This window comes from Ursus maritimus, unplaced genomic scaffold (assembly GCF_017311325.1).
Source record: "Ursus maritimus isolate PB19 unplaced genomic scaffold, ASM1731132v1 scaffold_14, whole genome shotgun sequence".
NCBI lineage: Eukaryota > Metazoa > Chordata > Mammalia > Carnivora > Ursidae > Ursus > Ursus maritimus.
In genome coordinates this window covers 60,141,353-60,158,288 of record NW_024423786.1, presented here as the reverse complement: position 1 = coordinate 60,158,288, position 16,936 = coordinate 60,141,353, and the positions used below count along the sequence as shown (strand labels likewise).

Sequence of the window (16,936 nt, the reverse complement as noted above, 5' to 3'; positions counted from 1 at the left end):
GGTCCCAGGGAGGAAGCTGCCCCCAGAGCCCTGGCACTTGGTCCCCAGCTCTGTCTTTACTGGTCCTGCTCGTGACGACTGGTTCGGGGGCTGAGCACTGAGCCACGTGGATGGGGCTTGTGGGGTGTGGGACCTGCAGAGTTTTCTTGCCCGGCCCTGGGAAGAAAGCTGGCCGTCAGACAGGGCAGGCCGGGCCAGCGGCTTTGGGGAGGGGCGTGGGGACTGCCGTATAAAGGAGCGGAGCCCTGGTTCCCGCTCACGCCCTCTGCCGCTCCCTGTCCCCCTAGGAACCTGGATGATGACTGGGAACGGGGTGATGCACAACGGGACGACCATCTTGGACGAATACGGTCACAACCTGGACCGCCTCAAGGTGGGAGCGCGGGGTACCGCTGGGCCTTGGCGAGCAGGGGTGGGCACGGCGGGGCGGCTTAGGACCAGCCCTCACGGGAACTCTGCCTGACTCCTCACTCCAGCCCCCCTTCCTCCAAGGCAGGGGACACGGTGGGCGTGGTGCGGCGGGAGGACGGGACTCTGCACTTCTTTGTCAACGGGATGACTCAGGGCCCTGCGGCCTGGAACGTGCCCCCGGGCGTCTACGCTGTCGTCGACCTGTATGGCCAGGCGGCCCAGGCCACCATCGTGGACGACGTGGGTGAGGGCCGGGCCGGGGCTGGGGGCTGGGGCGGCCTTGGGGGGGCCTCGGAGACCCCCGGAGGCCTCACGGCTGATGACTGCCTCCCAGAGGTGCCGCCGGTGCCCGAGCCACTCCCCGAAGGGAACAACCAGGTGTCGCCCAGCTCCCCGTCGTCGGGGGCCGGGGGCTCCGACCTGCGCTTCCACCAGCTGCATGGCAGCAACGCCGTCATCACCAACGGGGGCCGCACCGCGCTCCGGCACAACTGCCGCAGCGAGTTCAACGACGCCATCGTCATCTCCAACCGGTCAGTGTCGCGCTGGCGCGGCCCCGGCCTCCTGCTGCCCGGCCTCAGCCGCCACGCGGGGCCTGGCTGACTGCCGCTGTCCTGGCAGGGCCCTGCGGGACGGAGAGCTGTTTGAGATCGTCATTCAGAAGATGGTGGACCGCTGGTCAGGCTCCATCGAGGCTGGTGAGGGGCGCGTGCGAGCTTGTGTGTGCCAGGGGGCCGCGGCCTGCCTGCTGCGGGGGGCTCGGCTCTGACCTGCCCCTGCCTCCTGCCAGGAGTGACCGCTATTCGGCCGGAGGACCTCGAATTCCCCAACACCATGACGGACATCGACTACGACACGTGGATGCTCAGGTTCGGCTGCCGGCTCTGGGGCCGGCCCGCAGGGCTGGGTGGGGCGGGCACGCATGCGGGAAGCGGGGTTTGGGGCCTGCGGTGGCCCTGGACGACGACAGGCCTGAGGGCTCTGGCTGCCCCTTCCCTTTGATTCTGGGAGGCCCTCCCACGTCACCGCGCACCCCCAGCCGCCCAGCCTTCTCTCCTCGGAGGGGAGCCCCTGCTTTCCTCGGGGGGATCCCAGAGGCGTAGGAGACAGCACTGGGCCTCCCACCCGGATCAACATGCCGGTCCGGGGCCTGGAAGGTTCTGACGAGGAGGGAGCGCGGGGGCCTGCGTGGGGAGCCGGGGGCTCAGCGCCCCTGCTGTCGCCCCTGCAGGACGCGGCCATCATGCAGGGACGGGGAACAGATGCGCCCAGCAACTATGGCTGCGACCTGGGCGCTGGAGCACGGGCGCAGCATTGGGATGATGCGTACCGCCAAGAGCGACCTGCACTACTTCATCGACGGCCAGGACCAGGCGCCGCCTGCTCAGGCTTGCCTCGGGTAAAGGTGACTGCTCGCTGGCTTTCGGCCTGCCAGCCTCACGCCAGCCAGCCGGGCCGTCCGGCCTCTGACGCCCTCCTTCTGCACGCAGAGGTGTATGCGGTGGTGGACCTGTACGGCCAGTGTGTCCAGGTGTCCATCACCAGTGCCACCGGCCCCATGGACAACAGCCTGGCGACCAGCAACACCGCCACCGAGAAGTCCTTCCCCCTGCACTCCCCAGGTTCGGCTGGGCCCTGCTTGTGTGCTGTGGGCCTGAGGGACGCAGTGTCCCCGGGCGGGGCGGGGGATAGCTGTTCAAGGACAAGGCCGCCCAGGCAGCTGCAGACGGAGGGCAGGGAACAAGCCAGGGTCCGAAGCCCCCGGGAATGGGGGAGGGGGCTCCCCTGCCGCCGCACCCGGACGCCGGAAGCTGGGCACGTGGGCTTCGGGAGCGGGTCTGGCTGCGGGGAAAGGCGTCGGAGGAGTGACGGCAAAATGGGCCTTTAGGGCGATTTCCTGTTTCACTCGAAAGCTCTGCTCCCTGTCCCTCCTGAAGCCTGTGGCCTCAATGCCACCCCTTCCTGTGGTACCGTCTCTCCACAGTGGCCGGCGTGGCTCACCGGTTCCACAGCACCTGTGGCAAGAACGTGACCCTGGAGGAGGACGGCACGAGGGCGGTGCGCGCGGCCGGCTACGCTCACGGCCTCGTCTTCAGCACTAAGGAGCTCAAGCCAGAGGAGGTCTTTGAGGTGGGCGCTGGGCCCTCCGCCCTGGGCCCGGGCTGCTGCCCGTCCGCGCCCCGCGCCCGCGGCAGCGGCTGTGCCGTCTCTCCCTCAGGTGAAGGTGGAGGAGCTGGACGAGAAGTGGGCGGGCTCCCTGCGGCTCGGGCTGACCACACTGGCGCCCGGGGAGATGGGGCCCGGCGCAGGCGGGGGCCCGGGGCTGCCCCCCTCCCTCCCGGAGCTCCGGACGAAGACCACCTGGATGGTGTCCAGCTGTGAAGTGAGGCGCGACGGGCACCTCCAGAGGATGAACTACGGCCGGAACCTCGAGAGGCTGGGGGTGAGGCAGCCGGCTCCCGAGGCGCGGTGGAAGCGGGAGCGGGCGTGGCGGGGAGACGTGGCTGAGCTCCTCTGCTTGTCTCCCCTCGGTCCTAGGTGGGGAGCCGGGTGGGCATCCGTCGGGGCGCAGATGACACGATGCACGTCCTGGTGGATGGAGAGGACATGGGGCCCGCAGCCACCGGCATCGCCAAGGTAGGTCCGAGACAGTTCTTGGGTTTGGGCGGCGGGCTCGAGGCCTTCCACGGACCTCTGCCTCCTGCGTCGTGTGTGCCCCCAGAACGTGTGGGCTGTGCTGGATCTCTACGGGCCGGTGCGGAGCGTGTCTGTCGTGAGCTCCACGAGGCTGGAGGAGCCGGAGGGCACCCAGCCGCCGTCTCCCAGCTCGGACACTGGCAGTGAGGGCGAGGAAGACAACGACGGGGAGGAGCACGGCCTGAGGGTGAGAGGCCACGGTGGGGCGCAGGGGATGTCCACCCTGTGGACACCGGGGTGCTCTGGGGTTCTCTGAGTCCGCCCTGGGTGGACAGAGGCGTAGACGCAAGCCCTGTGTAAAATGCCAAGGGGGTGGCTTGGGCCTCGCAGGGGCAGCCCCAGCAGCTCTGTCTGTCTACCATACCAGGGCCAGAATCAAGTGGCCGTTATGCCCACGGCCCTCGAGTTCCTGGAGAACCACGGGAAGAACATCCTCCTGTCCAACGGGAACCGGACGGCTACGCGGGTGGCCAGCTACAATCAGGGCATCGTCGTCGTCAACCAGCCCCTGGTGCCCCAGCTGCTGGTCCAGGTGGGCCTCGCCTCCTCCTCCGCGGCTCCCCCTGCTCGGGGTCACCCAGGGCCAACCCTCCTGGAGAAACCCCTCCCCATGTGAGGACAGAGTGGAGGCAAGCCCCTGGATGAGCTTACTGGGCTTTGGTCGTACCCTGAGGTGGGATTTGTAGATCGATCGTCAGGAAGCCCCCCCCGCCCCCGGGACTGGGGAGGGGAGCAACGGGGAGGGGCTGGGGGTCCCGAGAAAGATGCCGGGTCCTACATGTGGCTGCCAAGAGGGCCTTCCAGAGGAGGGAGACTTACAGGAACCCTTACCCAGGCAACAACAGGACCAAGGCTGAAACGGAAGGAAACTAGTGAATTTGGAGTTTGCGCTCTCTCCAGCCTCAGAAGGGCCAGCATCCCTCCCTGGCTGGGTTAGGGAGCCCGGCGCTGCTGGGTGGGTGGCCTCTTGCCAGGGGGCCGTGACCGGGGAGTAGTCGCCTTTTCCCCCAGGTGAGGATAGACTTCCTGAACCGACAGTGGACATCTTCCCTGGTTCTGGGAGTCATCACCTGCCCCCCCGAGAGGCTCAACTTCCCTGCTTCTGCCTGTGCCCTCAAGCGGGCGGCCTGGCTGCTACGGGGTCGTGGTATCTTCCACAACGGTCTCAAGGTGGGTGGGGAGCAGAGGGAAGGGCCAGGGCCAGGACTCGAGTCGGGAGGGGCTGGCCCAAAGGGAGAAGAGGGGCACCCAGCCCTGGTGGTGGGGTCACAGGTATCAAGGGGCCGTGCGGGTAGCCCCCCATAGCAGGTGATCAAGAGCACGTCGGTGTCTGGACTCTCCGGCTTATCACAGCCTCCTACGTCCTTGCCGTTGAGAATGTGGCATGGGGAGCTGGGGGTGGGGAGAGCGGGGAGGCAAAGCCCAGGCTCAGGCAACCGGAAACCGAGAGAAGGTCCGGCGTGGCCGCTGCTGGCGGGAGTCTGATCTCTGGGAAGACAGTAGGTGTCTCCTCCCAGATCTGTGAGAAGTTTGGGCCAAATCTGGACACGTGTCCGGAAGGCACCGTCCTGGGACTGCGGCTGGACAGCTCGGGTGGGCTGCATCTGCACGTCAACGGCATGGACCAGGGCGTGGCTGTGCCCGACGTCCCCCAGCCCTGTCACGCGCTCGTGGACCTCTACGGGCAGTGTGAGCAGGTTAGCGGGACGGAGGCAGGGTGGAGGGGGCGCCAGGCACTCCGTGGTGTGGGAGGGCGTCGGCAGGCCCTGGGGGCTGGGTCATCCTCATCCCGCCCTCCCCTGCAGGTGACAATCGTGAGTCCTGAACCAGGGGCTACCAGCGGGAAGAGTGGTGGAACCCAGGGTGACATGGAGAAAGCGGACATGGTGGACGGTGAGGCAGCCCCCAGCCCCCAGGGGCCCGGCCCCGCCCTGTCCCACAGCGCCAGCTGCTGTGACCCTGCCCCCCTGTGCCCTCGCAGGCATCAAGGAGAGCGTGTGCTGGGGCCCGCTGCCTGCCGCCAGCCCTCTCAAGAGCTGCGAGTACCACAGCCTCTGCTCCCGCTTCCAAGAACTGCTGTTGCTTCCTGGTGAGTCCGCAGCCCTCCAGTCCCGCCGCGCTTCCTGGGGCCGGGCTGTGCCCAGACCCCGAGGGCCCAGCGGGAAGGGGGCCGTGTGGCGGAGCCCCGGGGCGGGAGCCACAGCAGCCAGACCACCCCTCGCTTTCCTGCAGAGGATTATTTCATGCCCCCGCCAAAGCGGAGCCTGTGCTACTGTGAGTCTTGCCGGAAGCTTCGAGGGGACGAGGCCCACAGGCGCCGTGGGGAGCCCCCTCGGGAGTACGCTCTGCCGTTGGGCTGGTGCAGGTTCAACCTCAGGTACGGGAGGGGCGGTGCCTCCCTTCCCCCCTGACGGGGAGGCTCCCGGGAGCATGCGTTGGACTTGGCAGCTGAGGGAGTGATGTCGGGGAGCCAGCTGTGTCCAGTGTGCCCTGGGTCTGTCCTAGGGTGAATCCCCGCCTGGAAGCTGGGACACTGACCAAGAAGTGGCACATGGCGTATCATGGGAGCAATGTGGCAGCCGTCCGGAGGGTGCTGGACCGAGGGGAGCTGGGAGCAGGTACCACCGGGATGGGGGCAGAGGCAGGGCCGCAGGGCCTGGGCCCCAGGAGGGCGGCCCTGACCTGGCTCTCCCCGCAGGCACCGCCTCCATCCTGAGCTGCCGGCCCTTGAAAGGAGAGCCTGGGGTAGGGTTTGAGGAGCCTGGCGAGAACTGCGCACCCCCGCGGGAGGAGCAGCCCCCTCCAGTGTTGCTCTCCCCCTCCCTCCAGTATGCTGGGGCCGAGACCCTGGCGTCCAAAGTGCAGTGAGTACACGGGGCGGGGCTGGGGTCTCTGGCTTGCCGTCCATGTTCCCACCGTGACACCCTAGAACGTTTAGCTTGGAAGGTGACTAGTACTATGGAAATACAGTAGCGTGGGACGCAGTGGGTCACATGCGCGCTTGGAGGGTGGTCAGGGTGGCCATCCTGAATAAGGTTTGAGCAGAGGCCTGGAGAAGGAAGCCAGGGAGCGGGCGCCGGGGGAACACGGCGGCAAGCTGGGAGGGCCGCCAGAGCCCGGCCACCCTGGAAGGCGGGGGTGACCCCAAAGGCGGGAGCCGTGGTGCAGGTAGCACGGGGTGGAGGGCGCCTGAGTTCCTCACGGCCGGCTTTTTGCTTCTTGCCGGACAGATTCCGGGACCCCAAGTCCCAGCGGACGCACCAGGCCCAGGTGGCGTTCCAGGTGTGCGTGCGCCCCGGCTCCTACACCCCCGGGCCCCCTTCGGCCGCCCTCCGAGAACCTCCCGACCCCCACTTCAGCCCAGCTGAACTCGAGTGGGTAACCAAGGAGAAGGGGGCCACGCTCCTCTATGCCCTGCTGGTGCGGGTGGAGTAAGGACCGGCGTCTCGACGACAAGCACAGTGGGGCCTCGGCCCGCGGACTCTGCGTGACCACGGCCCCGTCTCAGCACCCCCGCCGCGTCGGCGGATGCGCCCGGAGCCCGCCCGCCGCGCCGCTGGAAGGGGAGCGCATCTCCGCGTGCAGGGCGCACGTCCCCGGCGGGGCAGCCGCAGCCGGGCTCAGTCCGCCTCGGGGCGGCGGCCCCCCTCATGCACTGACTTGGGGAACACGACTCCCTGGACTCCCTCCCCCGTATCACTTAATTTATTTCCGTTTTCGTTCCTGTTACTGTGAATCCCAAGGAGCCTCCCCGGACCCCCGCGCCCCGCCCCGAGCCGCCGCCGCTTCCCGGGCCGCCGGGCGGAGAGGGGAGGGCGGGCGCGGGGAAGGTGGGCCTCTGTACAGTTGTTACGGACGCGGGTTTCCAAGGAGCCAATAAACGCCGTCCCGGAGCGCGCGCCTCGGCCTCTCTCTGTCTCTCTCGCGCAGCCCTCCCCGACCAGCCCCGGGCCCGCCCCGCTGGGGGCGCCGGGCGCGCCGACGGGGTTTGGCCGCCCCCGGCACCCGTCGCGGCCGCTTCCGCCCTTCCCTGTGCCCGACCCGCGAGGCCGCCGGCCGCCCCGGCTCCGGAAGGAGTCGGCCCGGCGGCCGGATGTGACGCGCGGCCGAGGCGCGCAGGGGCTGCGGAGACAGCGCAGCGAAGGCGGGTAGGGAGGGGCCGGCGGGGCGGGGGGCGGGCGACGCCGAGGCCGGAGACCCCTGCCCGCCGGCGCACGCGGAGCACCCGGGGTCGGCCGGGGGGAGGCGGGGGGTGGCGGGCGCCGGGCACGTGACCCGGGCGGCGGCGGCGGGCGGCCTTCCGCCTCGGCCCGCCCGGCGCGACCCCCCTAAGCGCCCGCCTCCCGGTAGGCCCGGTCCGAAGTCTGGCAGTCCGTGACAGAGCCGGGCGCCCACGGCCCGAGCGCCCCCGGCAGCACCATGCCCGCGCTCCTGGAGCGCCCCAAGCTTTCCAACGCCATGGCCCGGGCGTTGCACCGGCACATCATGATGGAGCGGGAGCGCAAGCGGCAGGGTGAGCGGGCCCGAGCGGGAGGACACACGGCCCAGGGCGGCAGCGCTCCGCCGGGGCCGGCCCCCACCACGGGCGGAACAGCGCGCCGCGGCCGCGCGGAGGAGGGATGGGACGGGACGGCCCCACCGGCGGTGGGAGCTGGAGGCCGGGACTGAGCTCCAGAACCCTTGGGTCGGGAAGGACCTTGGAGAGCACCTAAGAGATCCTCCCTCCCTGTCCCCTCCGCAGAGAAAGAGCGGTTACCGAGGGGGCAGAGGGAGCATTGTGATAACCGGGTTTTGCAGGTCCTCAGTCTCTGACATTCTAGTATTCTAACCACCCGTGGTCTTCCTATTCTGCCTCTTTCTCCAGAGGAAGAAGAGGTGGACAAGATGATGGAACAGAAGATGAAGGAAGAGCAGGAAAGGAGGAAGAAAAAGGAGATGGAGGAGAGAATGTCACTAGAGGAGACCAAGGAACAAGTAAGCGGCGCTTGATCTGTCCCAGCTCTTTCCTCCGTTGGCTCCTGTCTTCAGCTCCTCTCCTCTCCCTTCGCAGATCCTGAAGCTGCAGGAGAAGCTATTGGCCCTGCAGGAAGAGAAGCACCAGCTCTTCCTGCAGCTCAAGAAAGTTTTACACGAGGAAGAGAAACGGAGGCGAAAGGAGCAGAGGTGGGATTGGAGAGCTAAAAATAAAATCGGGGCAGAATGAAACTGGGATCGGGTAACAACAGATGGGTGTCTGATGGAAGAAGAGGGGGCACTTGTCCTTGTCCTTGATTTTGCCCTGCTTGCCTTCCACCACAGCGACCTGACCACTCTGACCTCAGCCGCGTACCCGCAGAGCCTGACGGTGCACACAGGCACTCACCTCCTCAGCATGCAGGGTGAGACACGAGGGCCGCGCGGGTTAGAACGCGCCCTGCTGGGGGTTGCAGCTCCCCGCTTCAGCCTCACGAAGCCCCTCTCCCCGTCTAGGGAGCCCTGGAGGGCACAGTCGCCCGGGCACCCTCATGGCGGCCGACAGGGCCAAACAGATGTTCGGACCCCAAGTGCTTACAGTAAGGAGTAGGACTGGGTGCGGAATGCACGGGTTTTCCCAGCTACTTCCCCGCAGACCCAGGCGCCTTCGTGAAACGAGCGCTGGAGTCGCGAACGTTGTGTGATGCTTTACCGTATGGTTGAAAATGGGGCATACGCGAGGCGCTTGGGGTTTGCTCTGGAGGAGTTTACAGCAGCAGTGAGCGCTCCTCCCTCCGCAGACGCGGCACTACGTGGGCTCGGCGGCTGCTTTCGCGGGGACCCCGGAGCACGGTCAATTCCAAGGCAGCCCTGGCGGTGCCTATGGGACCGCCCAGCCCCCACCCCACTACGGACCCACGCAGCCGGCCTATAGCCCCAGCCAGCAGCTCAGAGGTGAGTGGGGGGAGAGCGGGGGGCACTTCCTTCGAGAGCGGGAGGAGGCCGACCGCCTGTGGCCCTGCCTTCCTCAGCGCCTTCAGCGTTCCCGGCAGTGCAGTACCTGTCACAGCCGCAGCCCCAGCCCTACGCCGTGCACGGCCACTTCCAGCCCGCCCAGACAGGTGAGGCCGCCCCTCGTGCCCCCCACCTCCCTTTCCCGTGCTCTGCTCATGCAGCACGCCCCTCCCTCCCTAGGCTTCCTCCAGCCTGGCGGTGCCCTGTCCTTACAGAAGCAGATGGAACACGCCAACCAGCAGACCGGTTTCTCAGACTCCGTGAGTATGGAGTCTCGGGAGGTCAGGGGCAGTGCTATGCCAAGGGGCGCCCCGGGCTGCCTCAGGTCCTGACTCTCTTCTCCGCAGTCCTCCCTGCGCCCCATGCATCCCCAAGCTCTGCATCCAGCCCCTGGACTCCTTGCCTCTCCCCAGCTCCCTGTGCAGATGCAGCCAGCAGGAAAGGTAAGGATGGGAATCCCACCCGTCTGAAGCCCTGCGCTTCCAGGGAAAACAGGACTGGGTAGGAGAGGCGGCCCCCCACCCCTCCTTTTCCGGCTCTCTGGGGGTGGGTGGTGGCGGTTGGGAGTACCAGTGTGGATTGAGGGGGAGGGCGCACACCAACAGAGCCCCCCTTCCACCACCACCAGTCGGGCTTTGCAGCTACCAGCCAGCCTGGCCCTCGGCTCCCCTTCATCCAGCACAGCCAGAACCCACGATTCTACCACAAGTGATCATCAGATTTTATCTTCAAGCTCACCCCCAGCCCCTGCCACGGGTGAGGGCCCCTGGTGTGTACCAGTCCAATAAAATCTACCTGCCACCCCCCCTGGCTGCTGTGTTGCCTCCCTCTCTGGCTGTATGGAGGGTACAGGGTGGTGGGCAGGTCCCAGGAGGACAATGGGTGGGTAACGAACTCAGCAGCAAAGTTCAGCGTCCATGGTTTCTAACTTTACATTCTAGTCTTACCCATTTAATTCAAAGAAGCAACTGAGTTGGGGCCTTCATATTAAACTTGTAGTTTTATTCAGGTTTGATTTTAAACAAATGTGTCGGGGAGAGAGCCCACAGGAAAAGGTGAAGCCCATGGGGGCAGGGCACTCCCAGATGCCTGAGGAGGGGACAGGTCCCCTCCCCTCTCCTCCTCTTCCCTCCCCAGCTAAAGGCATTTTGGGGAGAGACATAGGCAGGGGAGGGGGCTGGTCCCCAGTCTGTGGGGTGGTGCTTGGGGTCAAGGGCCATGGGAAAACAAGAGACCAGAGCAGGGATGAGTGCGGGGAGTGCACAAGGACCATTTGCCAGAATCCACAGCTTTCTGAATCCAGATTGAATTAAAAAAAAAAAACAAAAAAACAAAAAAAAGAAACAAACCACTAAACCACAAGCAGCACCCGCCCCTCTCCCCAATCAGGGGTGTAGTGCGAGGGGAGAAGAGGAGGGCAGCTTCACCGAGGCCATGGAGCACTCGCTCCTGGCCAAGGGAGCAGGATGAAGGGCAGGGGCTCCCCGACAGATTGAGGGGGTGTGGGGAAAACCAAAATAAAACGTCAAATAAATTGTGTGGGTGTTGTCGTCCAGCCGAGGGCCGGGCCAGAGCTGGGCCAGGCTGGGGGAGGGGGCCTCTGCAGGCTCGAGGATCACTGCTGCCACCACCGCCACCCTGGGTAGGAGAGAGAGACCAGGTGAGACAGGAGAACACCGTCCCCAGGAGAGTGAGGACCATGCTGGGGCCTGGAAGGACGCCCAGAGGATTAGGGACTGGAGCAGCTTTTCAATGTGGACAACAGAACGGGGGCCGGGGTGCGTCACAGTCACCTGGGAGCCAGTTATTTTGCCATGGCCTTGATTGCAACAGCTGCCTCCTCGGTCATGGCAGACAGCACCGTGATCTGGGGGTGCAAAGGGGAGAGTCAGAAGGGAGCTCAGAAGAAGCACAGAGTGCAGCTGGGCACAAGGTGGGGGGCACCGTACCAGGATCTCTTCTCCACAGTCATACTTCTGCTCAATCTCCTTGCCGAGGTCTCCCTCAGGCAGACGAAGGTCCTCTCGCACCTCCCCGCTGTCCTGGAGCAGTGATAGATACCCATCCTGGATGCCAATCAGCTGGGGGCAGAGAGGGAAGGAAGCTAAGGTTGGCCCAAGTAGGTTGAGGATAAAGGGTCTGAAGACAAAGGAGTGGCAAATTGCTAACACCAAACTCCCCCTCGTCCTGTTGCTCCCTCTCTCTCCCAGCACAAGCCCCTCTGGTTAACCCCCCTCCCCGACAAACCACTAACCCACCCACGTACCTGGAAGTCATTTCTTTTGATGTTGGGGACATCCATATTATGAGTTGACGGGCAGATATCTTCGTATTTCTTGCCAGTAAAGATGTCAATACCAACCAGGTGGACCTGTATATATGCATCATGTGAAAGAGAAACCCAACCAAACTCTAGGGTGAAGAAAGAAAGGCGCGTGGTGCCCCTGACAAGCAAGGGAAGTCAGACTAGGTTGTTAGGGCAAAAATCAGAGGAGGTGGAATTGAGCCAATTGACTCAAGGAAAAAGTACTGAATAAAGTGTCTAGCAAGACCTGGAGGCTGAGAGACTCCCGCTGAGGTTGGGGGTGACTGACAAGGGAAACCGTAGGGCAGGCTTGGGGCAGCCAGTTACCCTGAGCTATGGGAACACTGACCAAGGAGACTGCGGAATGGGAGGAGTCCAGGTAAAGCGTTTGAAAGAGCGTCTGGACATCCACATAAAAAAACGCACAACTTGGGAAAACGAGAAAGAATGAGAAAGGGAGAGAGTGGAGAAAATGATAACTTCAAGGAGAACTATGCAACAGGAAACAAGCGAACTAGGAAAGAACACAGACAAGGATCTAGACATTAGAAGGGAAGCCAGGATGAATGCCAAGCCAACAGAAGACAAACCCAACCAGGGAAAAAAACCCTAAGAAATCCAACAAGGATGGACCAGGTCAAGTTCTGGAGGGGAGAAAAATCTTAACTAAGTGCTAGCGAGAATGTTAGGATCCTAGAAAGCTAGGGGGCGGCTCAGGGAACTCAAAGGGAGGGGGCAGGCGGAGACTCGGCTGACACGGCATCAGAGATCCAAAGGGAAAGCTGGCATGAGTGTGGGGCAGCAAGGTGACTCAGGGCTCAGGTACACGGGCACCCTCCACGAAAGGCTGCCTTCAGTATTAGACCTGGAGAGAGGTCGGGAATGAACAGTCAAGGGAAGAGAGACAAGAAGTAGGAAGAAGGAAGTAGAAGAGCTGAACAGAGCACCTAGAGAAGTTAAGAGACTTTTACACAAGCGTGGGGAAAGGGAAGGGTCACCCAGGAAGAGCTAAAGGCCTCAGAGAGCTGCAGGTGAAAGGTATCCAGGGCTGAATGCAAGGAACTGGACAGTAAGCCAGCACTAAAGGAACGGAGGGGGCTGGGACTGAGAAAAGCTTGCTGCTGGGAGCCCCACGGATGTGGGAAGTGTGGGGAAGGCAAGATGTGGAGAGGTCAAGTTCTAACCTTGGCATGGCCGTGCTTGCCAGTCTTGGAGGTAGACATCTCCACGATCTTACATGGCCGGCCTTTGAGCACCACAAAGCCATTCTTACGTAATGCTGAGCACTGCATTGGGAAGGTGGCTGAGGCCCCTGCATCTCCTGTCTCGAAGTCCAAATCATCTGCCATTTTAAGAGGCTTCGATTCCAACTAGAGTCAAAAAGAGAACCCGAGTCAGTCAGGATGGAGGTCAGCAGAGCTCTCAATCTGCCGCACTCCTCTCTGGAAACACGGCTTCATTTTACCCCCAGTGCTTTTCTTCCATCGCTCACCTAAAAGAGAGTCAACGTGCCCAGATTAAATACTGACTGGGACCACAAATACTTAAGAACTGGTGTGTGTCCGAGTGGTGGGGGACAGAAGCTGGACCCCTAGCCCAAATGAAAGCTAAAGGGGTGGTTTGGGAAAGGAAGGCTCCAGGCAGTTAGGATGTCCAATCTGGGAGATGGGCAAAGGCCTGATTCCCGGGAGGAAAAGACTCAGGTGTTACTTGCCACTGAAACCAACCACCCCTCTTCCCCACACATAACCAGGGCTATAATTAGGTGAGCAGCCATGAGCCAGCAAAAGGGCGGGGCTATCGTGGGGGGGGGAAGGGGAGGGTGGAGACCGGAGGACAGGGCCCCACCCGTCTCTGTTACACCCCCCACCCTATCCACACACGAGCCACTCATTGGTACAGGAAACCACAAGGCCTCTTTGGGGGATTCCCGCCTCTCCAACATGCATTTGCAGACACAGCCGAGGGAGAGAAAGTAAAGTTGTTTTCTAACTTCTCCCCTGCCGAACACCTCCATCTCGTTTCCCAAAAGGAACCCAGGAACCCGGCCTCTCCTCGAGGGCCCTCCCACTTTTCCCAGGATGCACCGGTCCTGTCGGCTTTTCAGGCCGGGCCTGTGCGCTCAGTGTAAAGTGGAGGAGTGGGGAGTGAATGACAATAAAACGAAAGCAAAAGGCTGGCGGTAGTGAGTAGTGTAAGTTCTGTCGGGTTGGTGGCGTCAGCGCTCCCAAGCCCGACACAGCGGGGCAGGCAGTAACAAGGTGAAAAGCACGGCGGGGAACTCTCCACCCGGGACTTGAAGGCACTGTCGGCACGACCCCCAAGAGTTGGGCTGCCGTCCAATCGGCCGGGGTCTCCCCGTTTCTCCGGCCACCTAGCACGAAGAGTGCTACTTACACCTGGCGGGCCGCCTCACTTCACATCAGAGTTGGGGGGAGAGCTCCAGGGGCTCATGGGGCGGGGGAGCGCTAACATATGCCCACAGCGGGCTCTCCGGGGTGATCAGGATCCGGGCCTCAGGCTTCTCCCCCTCCCCGAAATTCCAAGCTCCCCTGGGCGCCCGCGAGGACTACCTCTCCCCGCGCTGGGGGGTTGCCGGCTCCCGCCCACCATGTGGCCTCCTGGGGCTTCCGGTGGCCGGGAGCTGGGGGGAGGGGTCCCCGCGCTGCCATGCGGCCCCCGTCCACGTTCGGCCATGCGGCCTCCGACCCCGAGGGCAGCCTCCGGTACGGGACACTTCCGGTGCCGCCGGCACCCCCTCCTCAAAGGCCGCGCCAGGCCGAAGCCACGCCGCCTCCCCTCCCCCCCCGGCCGGCCGCCAACCCCCCCATGCCCTCTCACCGAATAGCCCCCTCCCCCACCTCACGTGGCCGCGCGGCGCCCGGTTCTCAACGGCCCAGGTCTCCTCGCCCCGGCGGGCCGATCTGGCCCCCGGCCCTCGCCCCGGCGTGGCCGCCCGGCGGCCTCTCCCGCGTGGCGGCCTCGCGGCTCGCCGTCCCCCGCCCTGCGTCGCTCCAACGTCACCCGGCCGGCCCCAACCGTCACCCCGCGCGCCAACCTGGGCGCGCGCCCGCGCCTCTCCGCACCTGGGGCGGCTCGCGGACCGAGTCCTGTGCGGCGGCGGCGGTAGCCGCCGCTCCCCTCTGCCCCCTCCCCGACCCTCGCGCAGTTCCACCTCCACTCCCAGGCCCAAGCCAGGGTTCCGCGCACGCGCGCCCTGCCCGCTCTCACCTCGCGCGAACGCACTGACTCGACCCCGTCCGCTCGCCGCGAGCCCAACCGCTGCCTCCGAGCCCGCTGCCGCCGCCGCCGCCGCCTCTACCGCCGCCTCTACCGCCGCCGCCGCTGCTGCACACGGGTCTTAGTACGCAGGCGCCGACTCCCCACTGACCAACCAAGCAGCCCTGTGACAGCCGCGCAAGCGTGCTATCTATCCCCTCCGCCCTCCACCCCCGCACTGCGCAAGCGCATAGATCCTCTCCGAGCTCCACCCTCCCTCCCACCTACCCATCCAATGACGCGTATGCGTGACCCCGCCCCTCACAAATCCAGAGCTCTTCCCACCAGTAAGCAGTGCGCAGGCGCACCCGGTTTTTTAAGCCCTTCAACCTCCTCTTCCCTTCCCGTGATAGACCACTAGCCCTACCAGACAGGACTTGCGCCTGCGCAAAGAGGAGCTCTGCACTCCACACCCTCTGAAGGAAACGCCTCGGCCTCAAAGCGCATGCGTTTTGGGAATCCTGCCCGCCCCTTCCACCTCAGACGTCGTCTGTACGCCGGGCGTTGAAAAGACCACGCCACTGTAGCGCTTGTCTCGGCTAGGACGCATGCGTCTGGGGAACGCCCCACCTCGGCTTTAACTGGACTTAAACGACTCACACGTTTCAGAAAACTTGGACTGCGGGGTGGGCCCCTCGTCTCAAAGCCCATCCCCCCCTTCCACACATGCGCGGGAGTGCTCTTTCCGCTCACACTTCCTAGCGCGCTAGTGTGGTCGGGTTACCGCCCATCTCAGCTTCACCGCTCTGCGCGGCCGGCTTCGGCTGTGCCATAGAGTTCCAGCCGCGAGCTAGAGCGGCCGCCTGGCGGCCACCATCTTGTCGAAGCGCTCGGTCCGGCTGCCTCCCTGGGGCGGCCGGAGAGGCGGCCGTACCCCTGAGCGCCCGGGAGCTTTCCGTGGCCTTTCTCCCCCCACCCCCGGCTGCTCTCTGCCGTCTCCAAATCAGTTGTCTTCGAGCACCCTTAGAACGAACTCTGTAAAGACGAGTGGCGCGTTAAATTCCACTGGCGTTCCCGAAGTCATGGCAGAGGACCATGAAGCAGGAGACGACCTGTGCCTCGGGATGCACTTCCCCGGCCCTCCTTGTAGGGAAGAAAGCTGCCGCTTTCCCCAACACTTTGTAGTCTCCTCCCTCCGGTTTGCAGGTTTCCAACAGTGCTGTAGAAAAAGACGAGCCGCCCAATACCTGGGCTTGGAGGCATCCCATGACGTGGTCCATGTGAACTGCAAACACCAGCTTGAACTAAAAGTTAACGGAGTTTGTTTTACCATCACTCCCCGTTCCCTCCACTCCACTGTCTGAAATTTCTACCTTTTCCTTTAAAAAAAACAAAAACGAAAACCCCCAACTGCCTGGGCGCATTGTGTAAAGCCCAAACTTGCTCTCCCCACAGATGTATTGTCCCCACGACCCAACAACTCCACTCCTGGGTGTAAGCCCCCAAATCATTACAGACAGGTACTCAAATCTTGGCAGGACAGTATTTACAGCGGCGCTATTCACGCTGGCCAAAAGATGGAAACAACCCACATACCCATCAACAAATCAAATGTGGATCTGTATATGTCATGGAATATTATTCAATCCCAAAAAAGGAAGTACGAATATGTGCTTCAACTGGATGAACTTCAAAAATATCATGCTAAGGGAAAGAAGCCAGACACTAAAGGTCACATATCCTATGACTTGAATGACATGAAATATCCTACAATTTGATTGATATGAAATATCCAGAATAAGTAAATGCATTGAAGCAAAAAGTAGATTGGTGGCTGCCAGGCACTGGGGTGGGTGAGGGGAATGGACAGTGGGGTTAATGCGCATGGAGTTTTATTTTTATTTTTTTTTTTAAGGTTTATTTGACAGTGAGAGAGCACAAGGAGGGGGAGCAGCAAAAGGAGAGGGAGAAGCAGGCCCCCCACTGAGCAGGGAGCCCGATGCAGGACTCGATCCCAGGATCCTGGGATCATGACCTGAGCCAAAGGCAGACACTTCACTGAGCCACCCAGGCCCCCCAATGGACATGGAGTTTTGCCTCGTGTTGAGAGGTTAGAGGGAAATGGGGAGACGGAGGGTGGCGGCTAATGGGTACAGGGAAAGGGGCAGAGGATGACTTTTAGGGTGATGAGAATGTTCCAACATTGATTGGAACAAAGGTTGCATTCTTCAGATACTAAAAAACACTGAATTACACGCTTTAAATAATCGAATTGTATGGTATGCAAATTGTATCCCAATAAAGCTGTTACTTGAAAAAAAAGTACTATCATGTTTG

The 16,936-nt window shown here is 63.2% G+C and overlaps 3 protein-coding genes across 4 annotated transcripts in view; 2 read left to right on the top strand and 1 right to left on the bottom strand.

Moving 5' to 3' along the window:
• NEURL4 (neuralized E3 ubiquitin protein ligase 4) overlaps positions 1–6,999 on the top strand; it is a 13,317-nt gene extending 6,318 nt beyond the window's left edge. The window contains 22 exon segments of the mRNA XM_040629941.1: positions 493–655; positions 746–944; positions 1,033–1,109; positions 1,202–1,280; positions 1,344–1,347; positions 1,643–1,701; positions 1,703–1,779; positions 1,782–1,810; positions 1,862–2,033; positions 2,396–2,541; positions 2,630–2,854; positions 2,950–3,048; positions 3,134–3,295; positions 3,476–3,640; positions 4,120–4,278; positions 4,626–4,805; positions 4,914–5,001; positions 5,090–5,197; positions 5,341–5,485; positions 5,614–5,726; positions 5,807–5,972; positions 6,339–6,999. Coding sequence (XP_040485875.1) covers positions 493–655; positions 746–944; positions 1,033–1,109; positions 1,202–1,280; positions 1,344–1,347; positions 1,643–1,701; positions 1,703–1,779; positions 1,782–1,810; positions 1,862–2,033; positions 2,396–2,541; positions 2,630–2,854; positions 2,950–3,048; positions 3,134–3,295; positions 3,476–3,640; positions 4,120–4,278; positions 4,626–4,805; positions 4,914–5,001; positions 5,090–5,197; positions 5,341–5,485; positions 5,614–5,726; positions 5,807–5,972; positions 6,339–6,543 — 2,820 coding nt within the window. The 3' untranslated portion in view covers positions 6,544–6,999.
• Positions 7,000–7,130: 131 nt separating this feature from the next.
• On the top strand, positions 7,131–10,305 carry GPS2 (G protein pathway suppressor 2). 2 transcript variants are annotated; one of them, XM_040629938.1, is made up of 11 exons: positions 7,131–7,256; positions 7,459–7,621; positions 7,973–8,082; positions 8,159–8,271; positions 8,407–8,486; positions 8,578–8,660; positions 8,862–9,015; positions 9,093–9,182; positions 9,291–9,335; positions 9,423–9,518; positions 9,704–10,305. In XM_040629938.1, exons 2-11 carry the CDS (start codon positions 7,528–7,530, stop codon positions 10,045–10,047), a joined length of 1,209 nt encoding a protein of 402 aa, XP_040485872.1. In that variant the 5' UTR covers positions 7,131–7,256; positions 7,459–7,527; the 3' UTR covers positions 10,048–10,305. The 2 variants fall into 2 exon arrangements, with proteins under 2 accessions (XP_040485872.1, XP_040485873.1); XM_040629939.1 differs by having other exon boundaries at positions 9,256–9,335; positions 9,704–9,885.
• EIF5A (eukaryotic translation initiation factor 5A) lies at positions 10,057–14,786 on the bottom strand. The gene is made up of 6 exons (XM_040629940.1): positions 14,612–14,786; positions 12,565–12,750; positions 11,342–11,446; positions 11,025–11,156; positions 10,869–10,942; positions 10,057–10,713 (listed from the first exon to the last, which is right to left on the bottom strand). Exons 2-5 carry the CDS (start codon positions 12,727–12,729, stop codon positions 10,880–10,882), a joined length of 465 nt encoding a protein of 154 aa, XP_040485874.1. The 5' UTR covers positions 12,730–12,750; positions 14,612–14,786; the 3' UTR covers positions 10,057–10,713; positions 10,869–10,879.
• Positions 14,787–16,936: the final 2,150 nt, after the last annotated feature.

Coding starts and splice junctions, on each gene's coding strand:
- GPS2 (XM_040629938.1), top strand. CDS start 7,528: ATGCCCGCGCTCCTGGAGCGCCCCAAGCTTTCCAACGCCATGGCCCGG. Junction 8,487..8,577: donor TCACCTCCTCAGCATGCAGG/GTGAGACACGAG, acceptor CTCCCCGTCTAG/GGAGCCCTGGAGGGCACAGT. Junction 9,336..9,422: donor AGACCGGTTTCTCAGACTCC/GTGAGTATGGAG, acceptor TCTTCTCCGCAG/TCCTCCCTGCGCCCCATGCA.
- EIF5A (XM_040629940.1), bottom strand. CDS start 12,729: ATGGCAGATGATTTGGACTTCGAGACAGGAGATGCAGGGGCCTCAGCC. Junction 11,447..12,564: donor GCAAGCACGGCCATGCCAAG/GTTAGAACTTGA, acceptor GCATATATACAG/GTCCACCTGGTTGGTATTGA. Junction 10,943..11,024: donor ACTGTGGAGAAGAGATCCTG/GTACGGTGCCCC, acceptor TTGCACCCCCAG/ATCACGGTGCTGTCTGCCAT.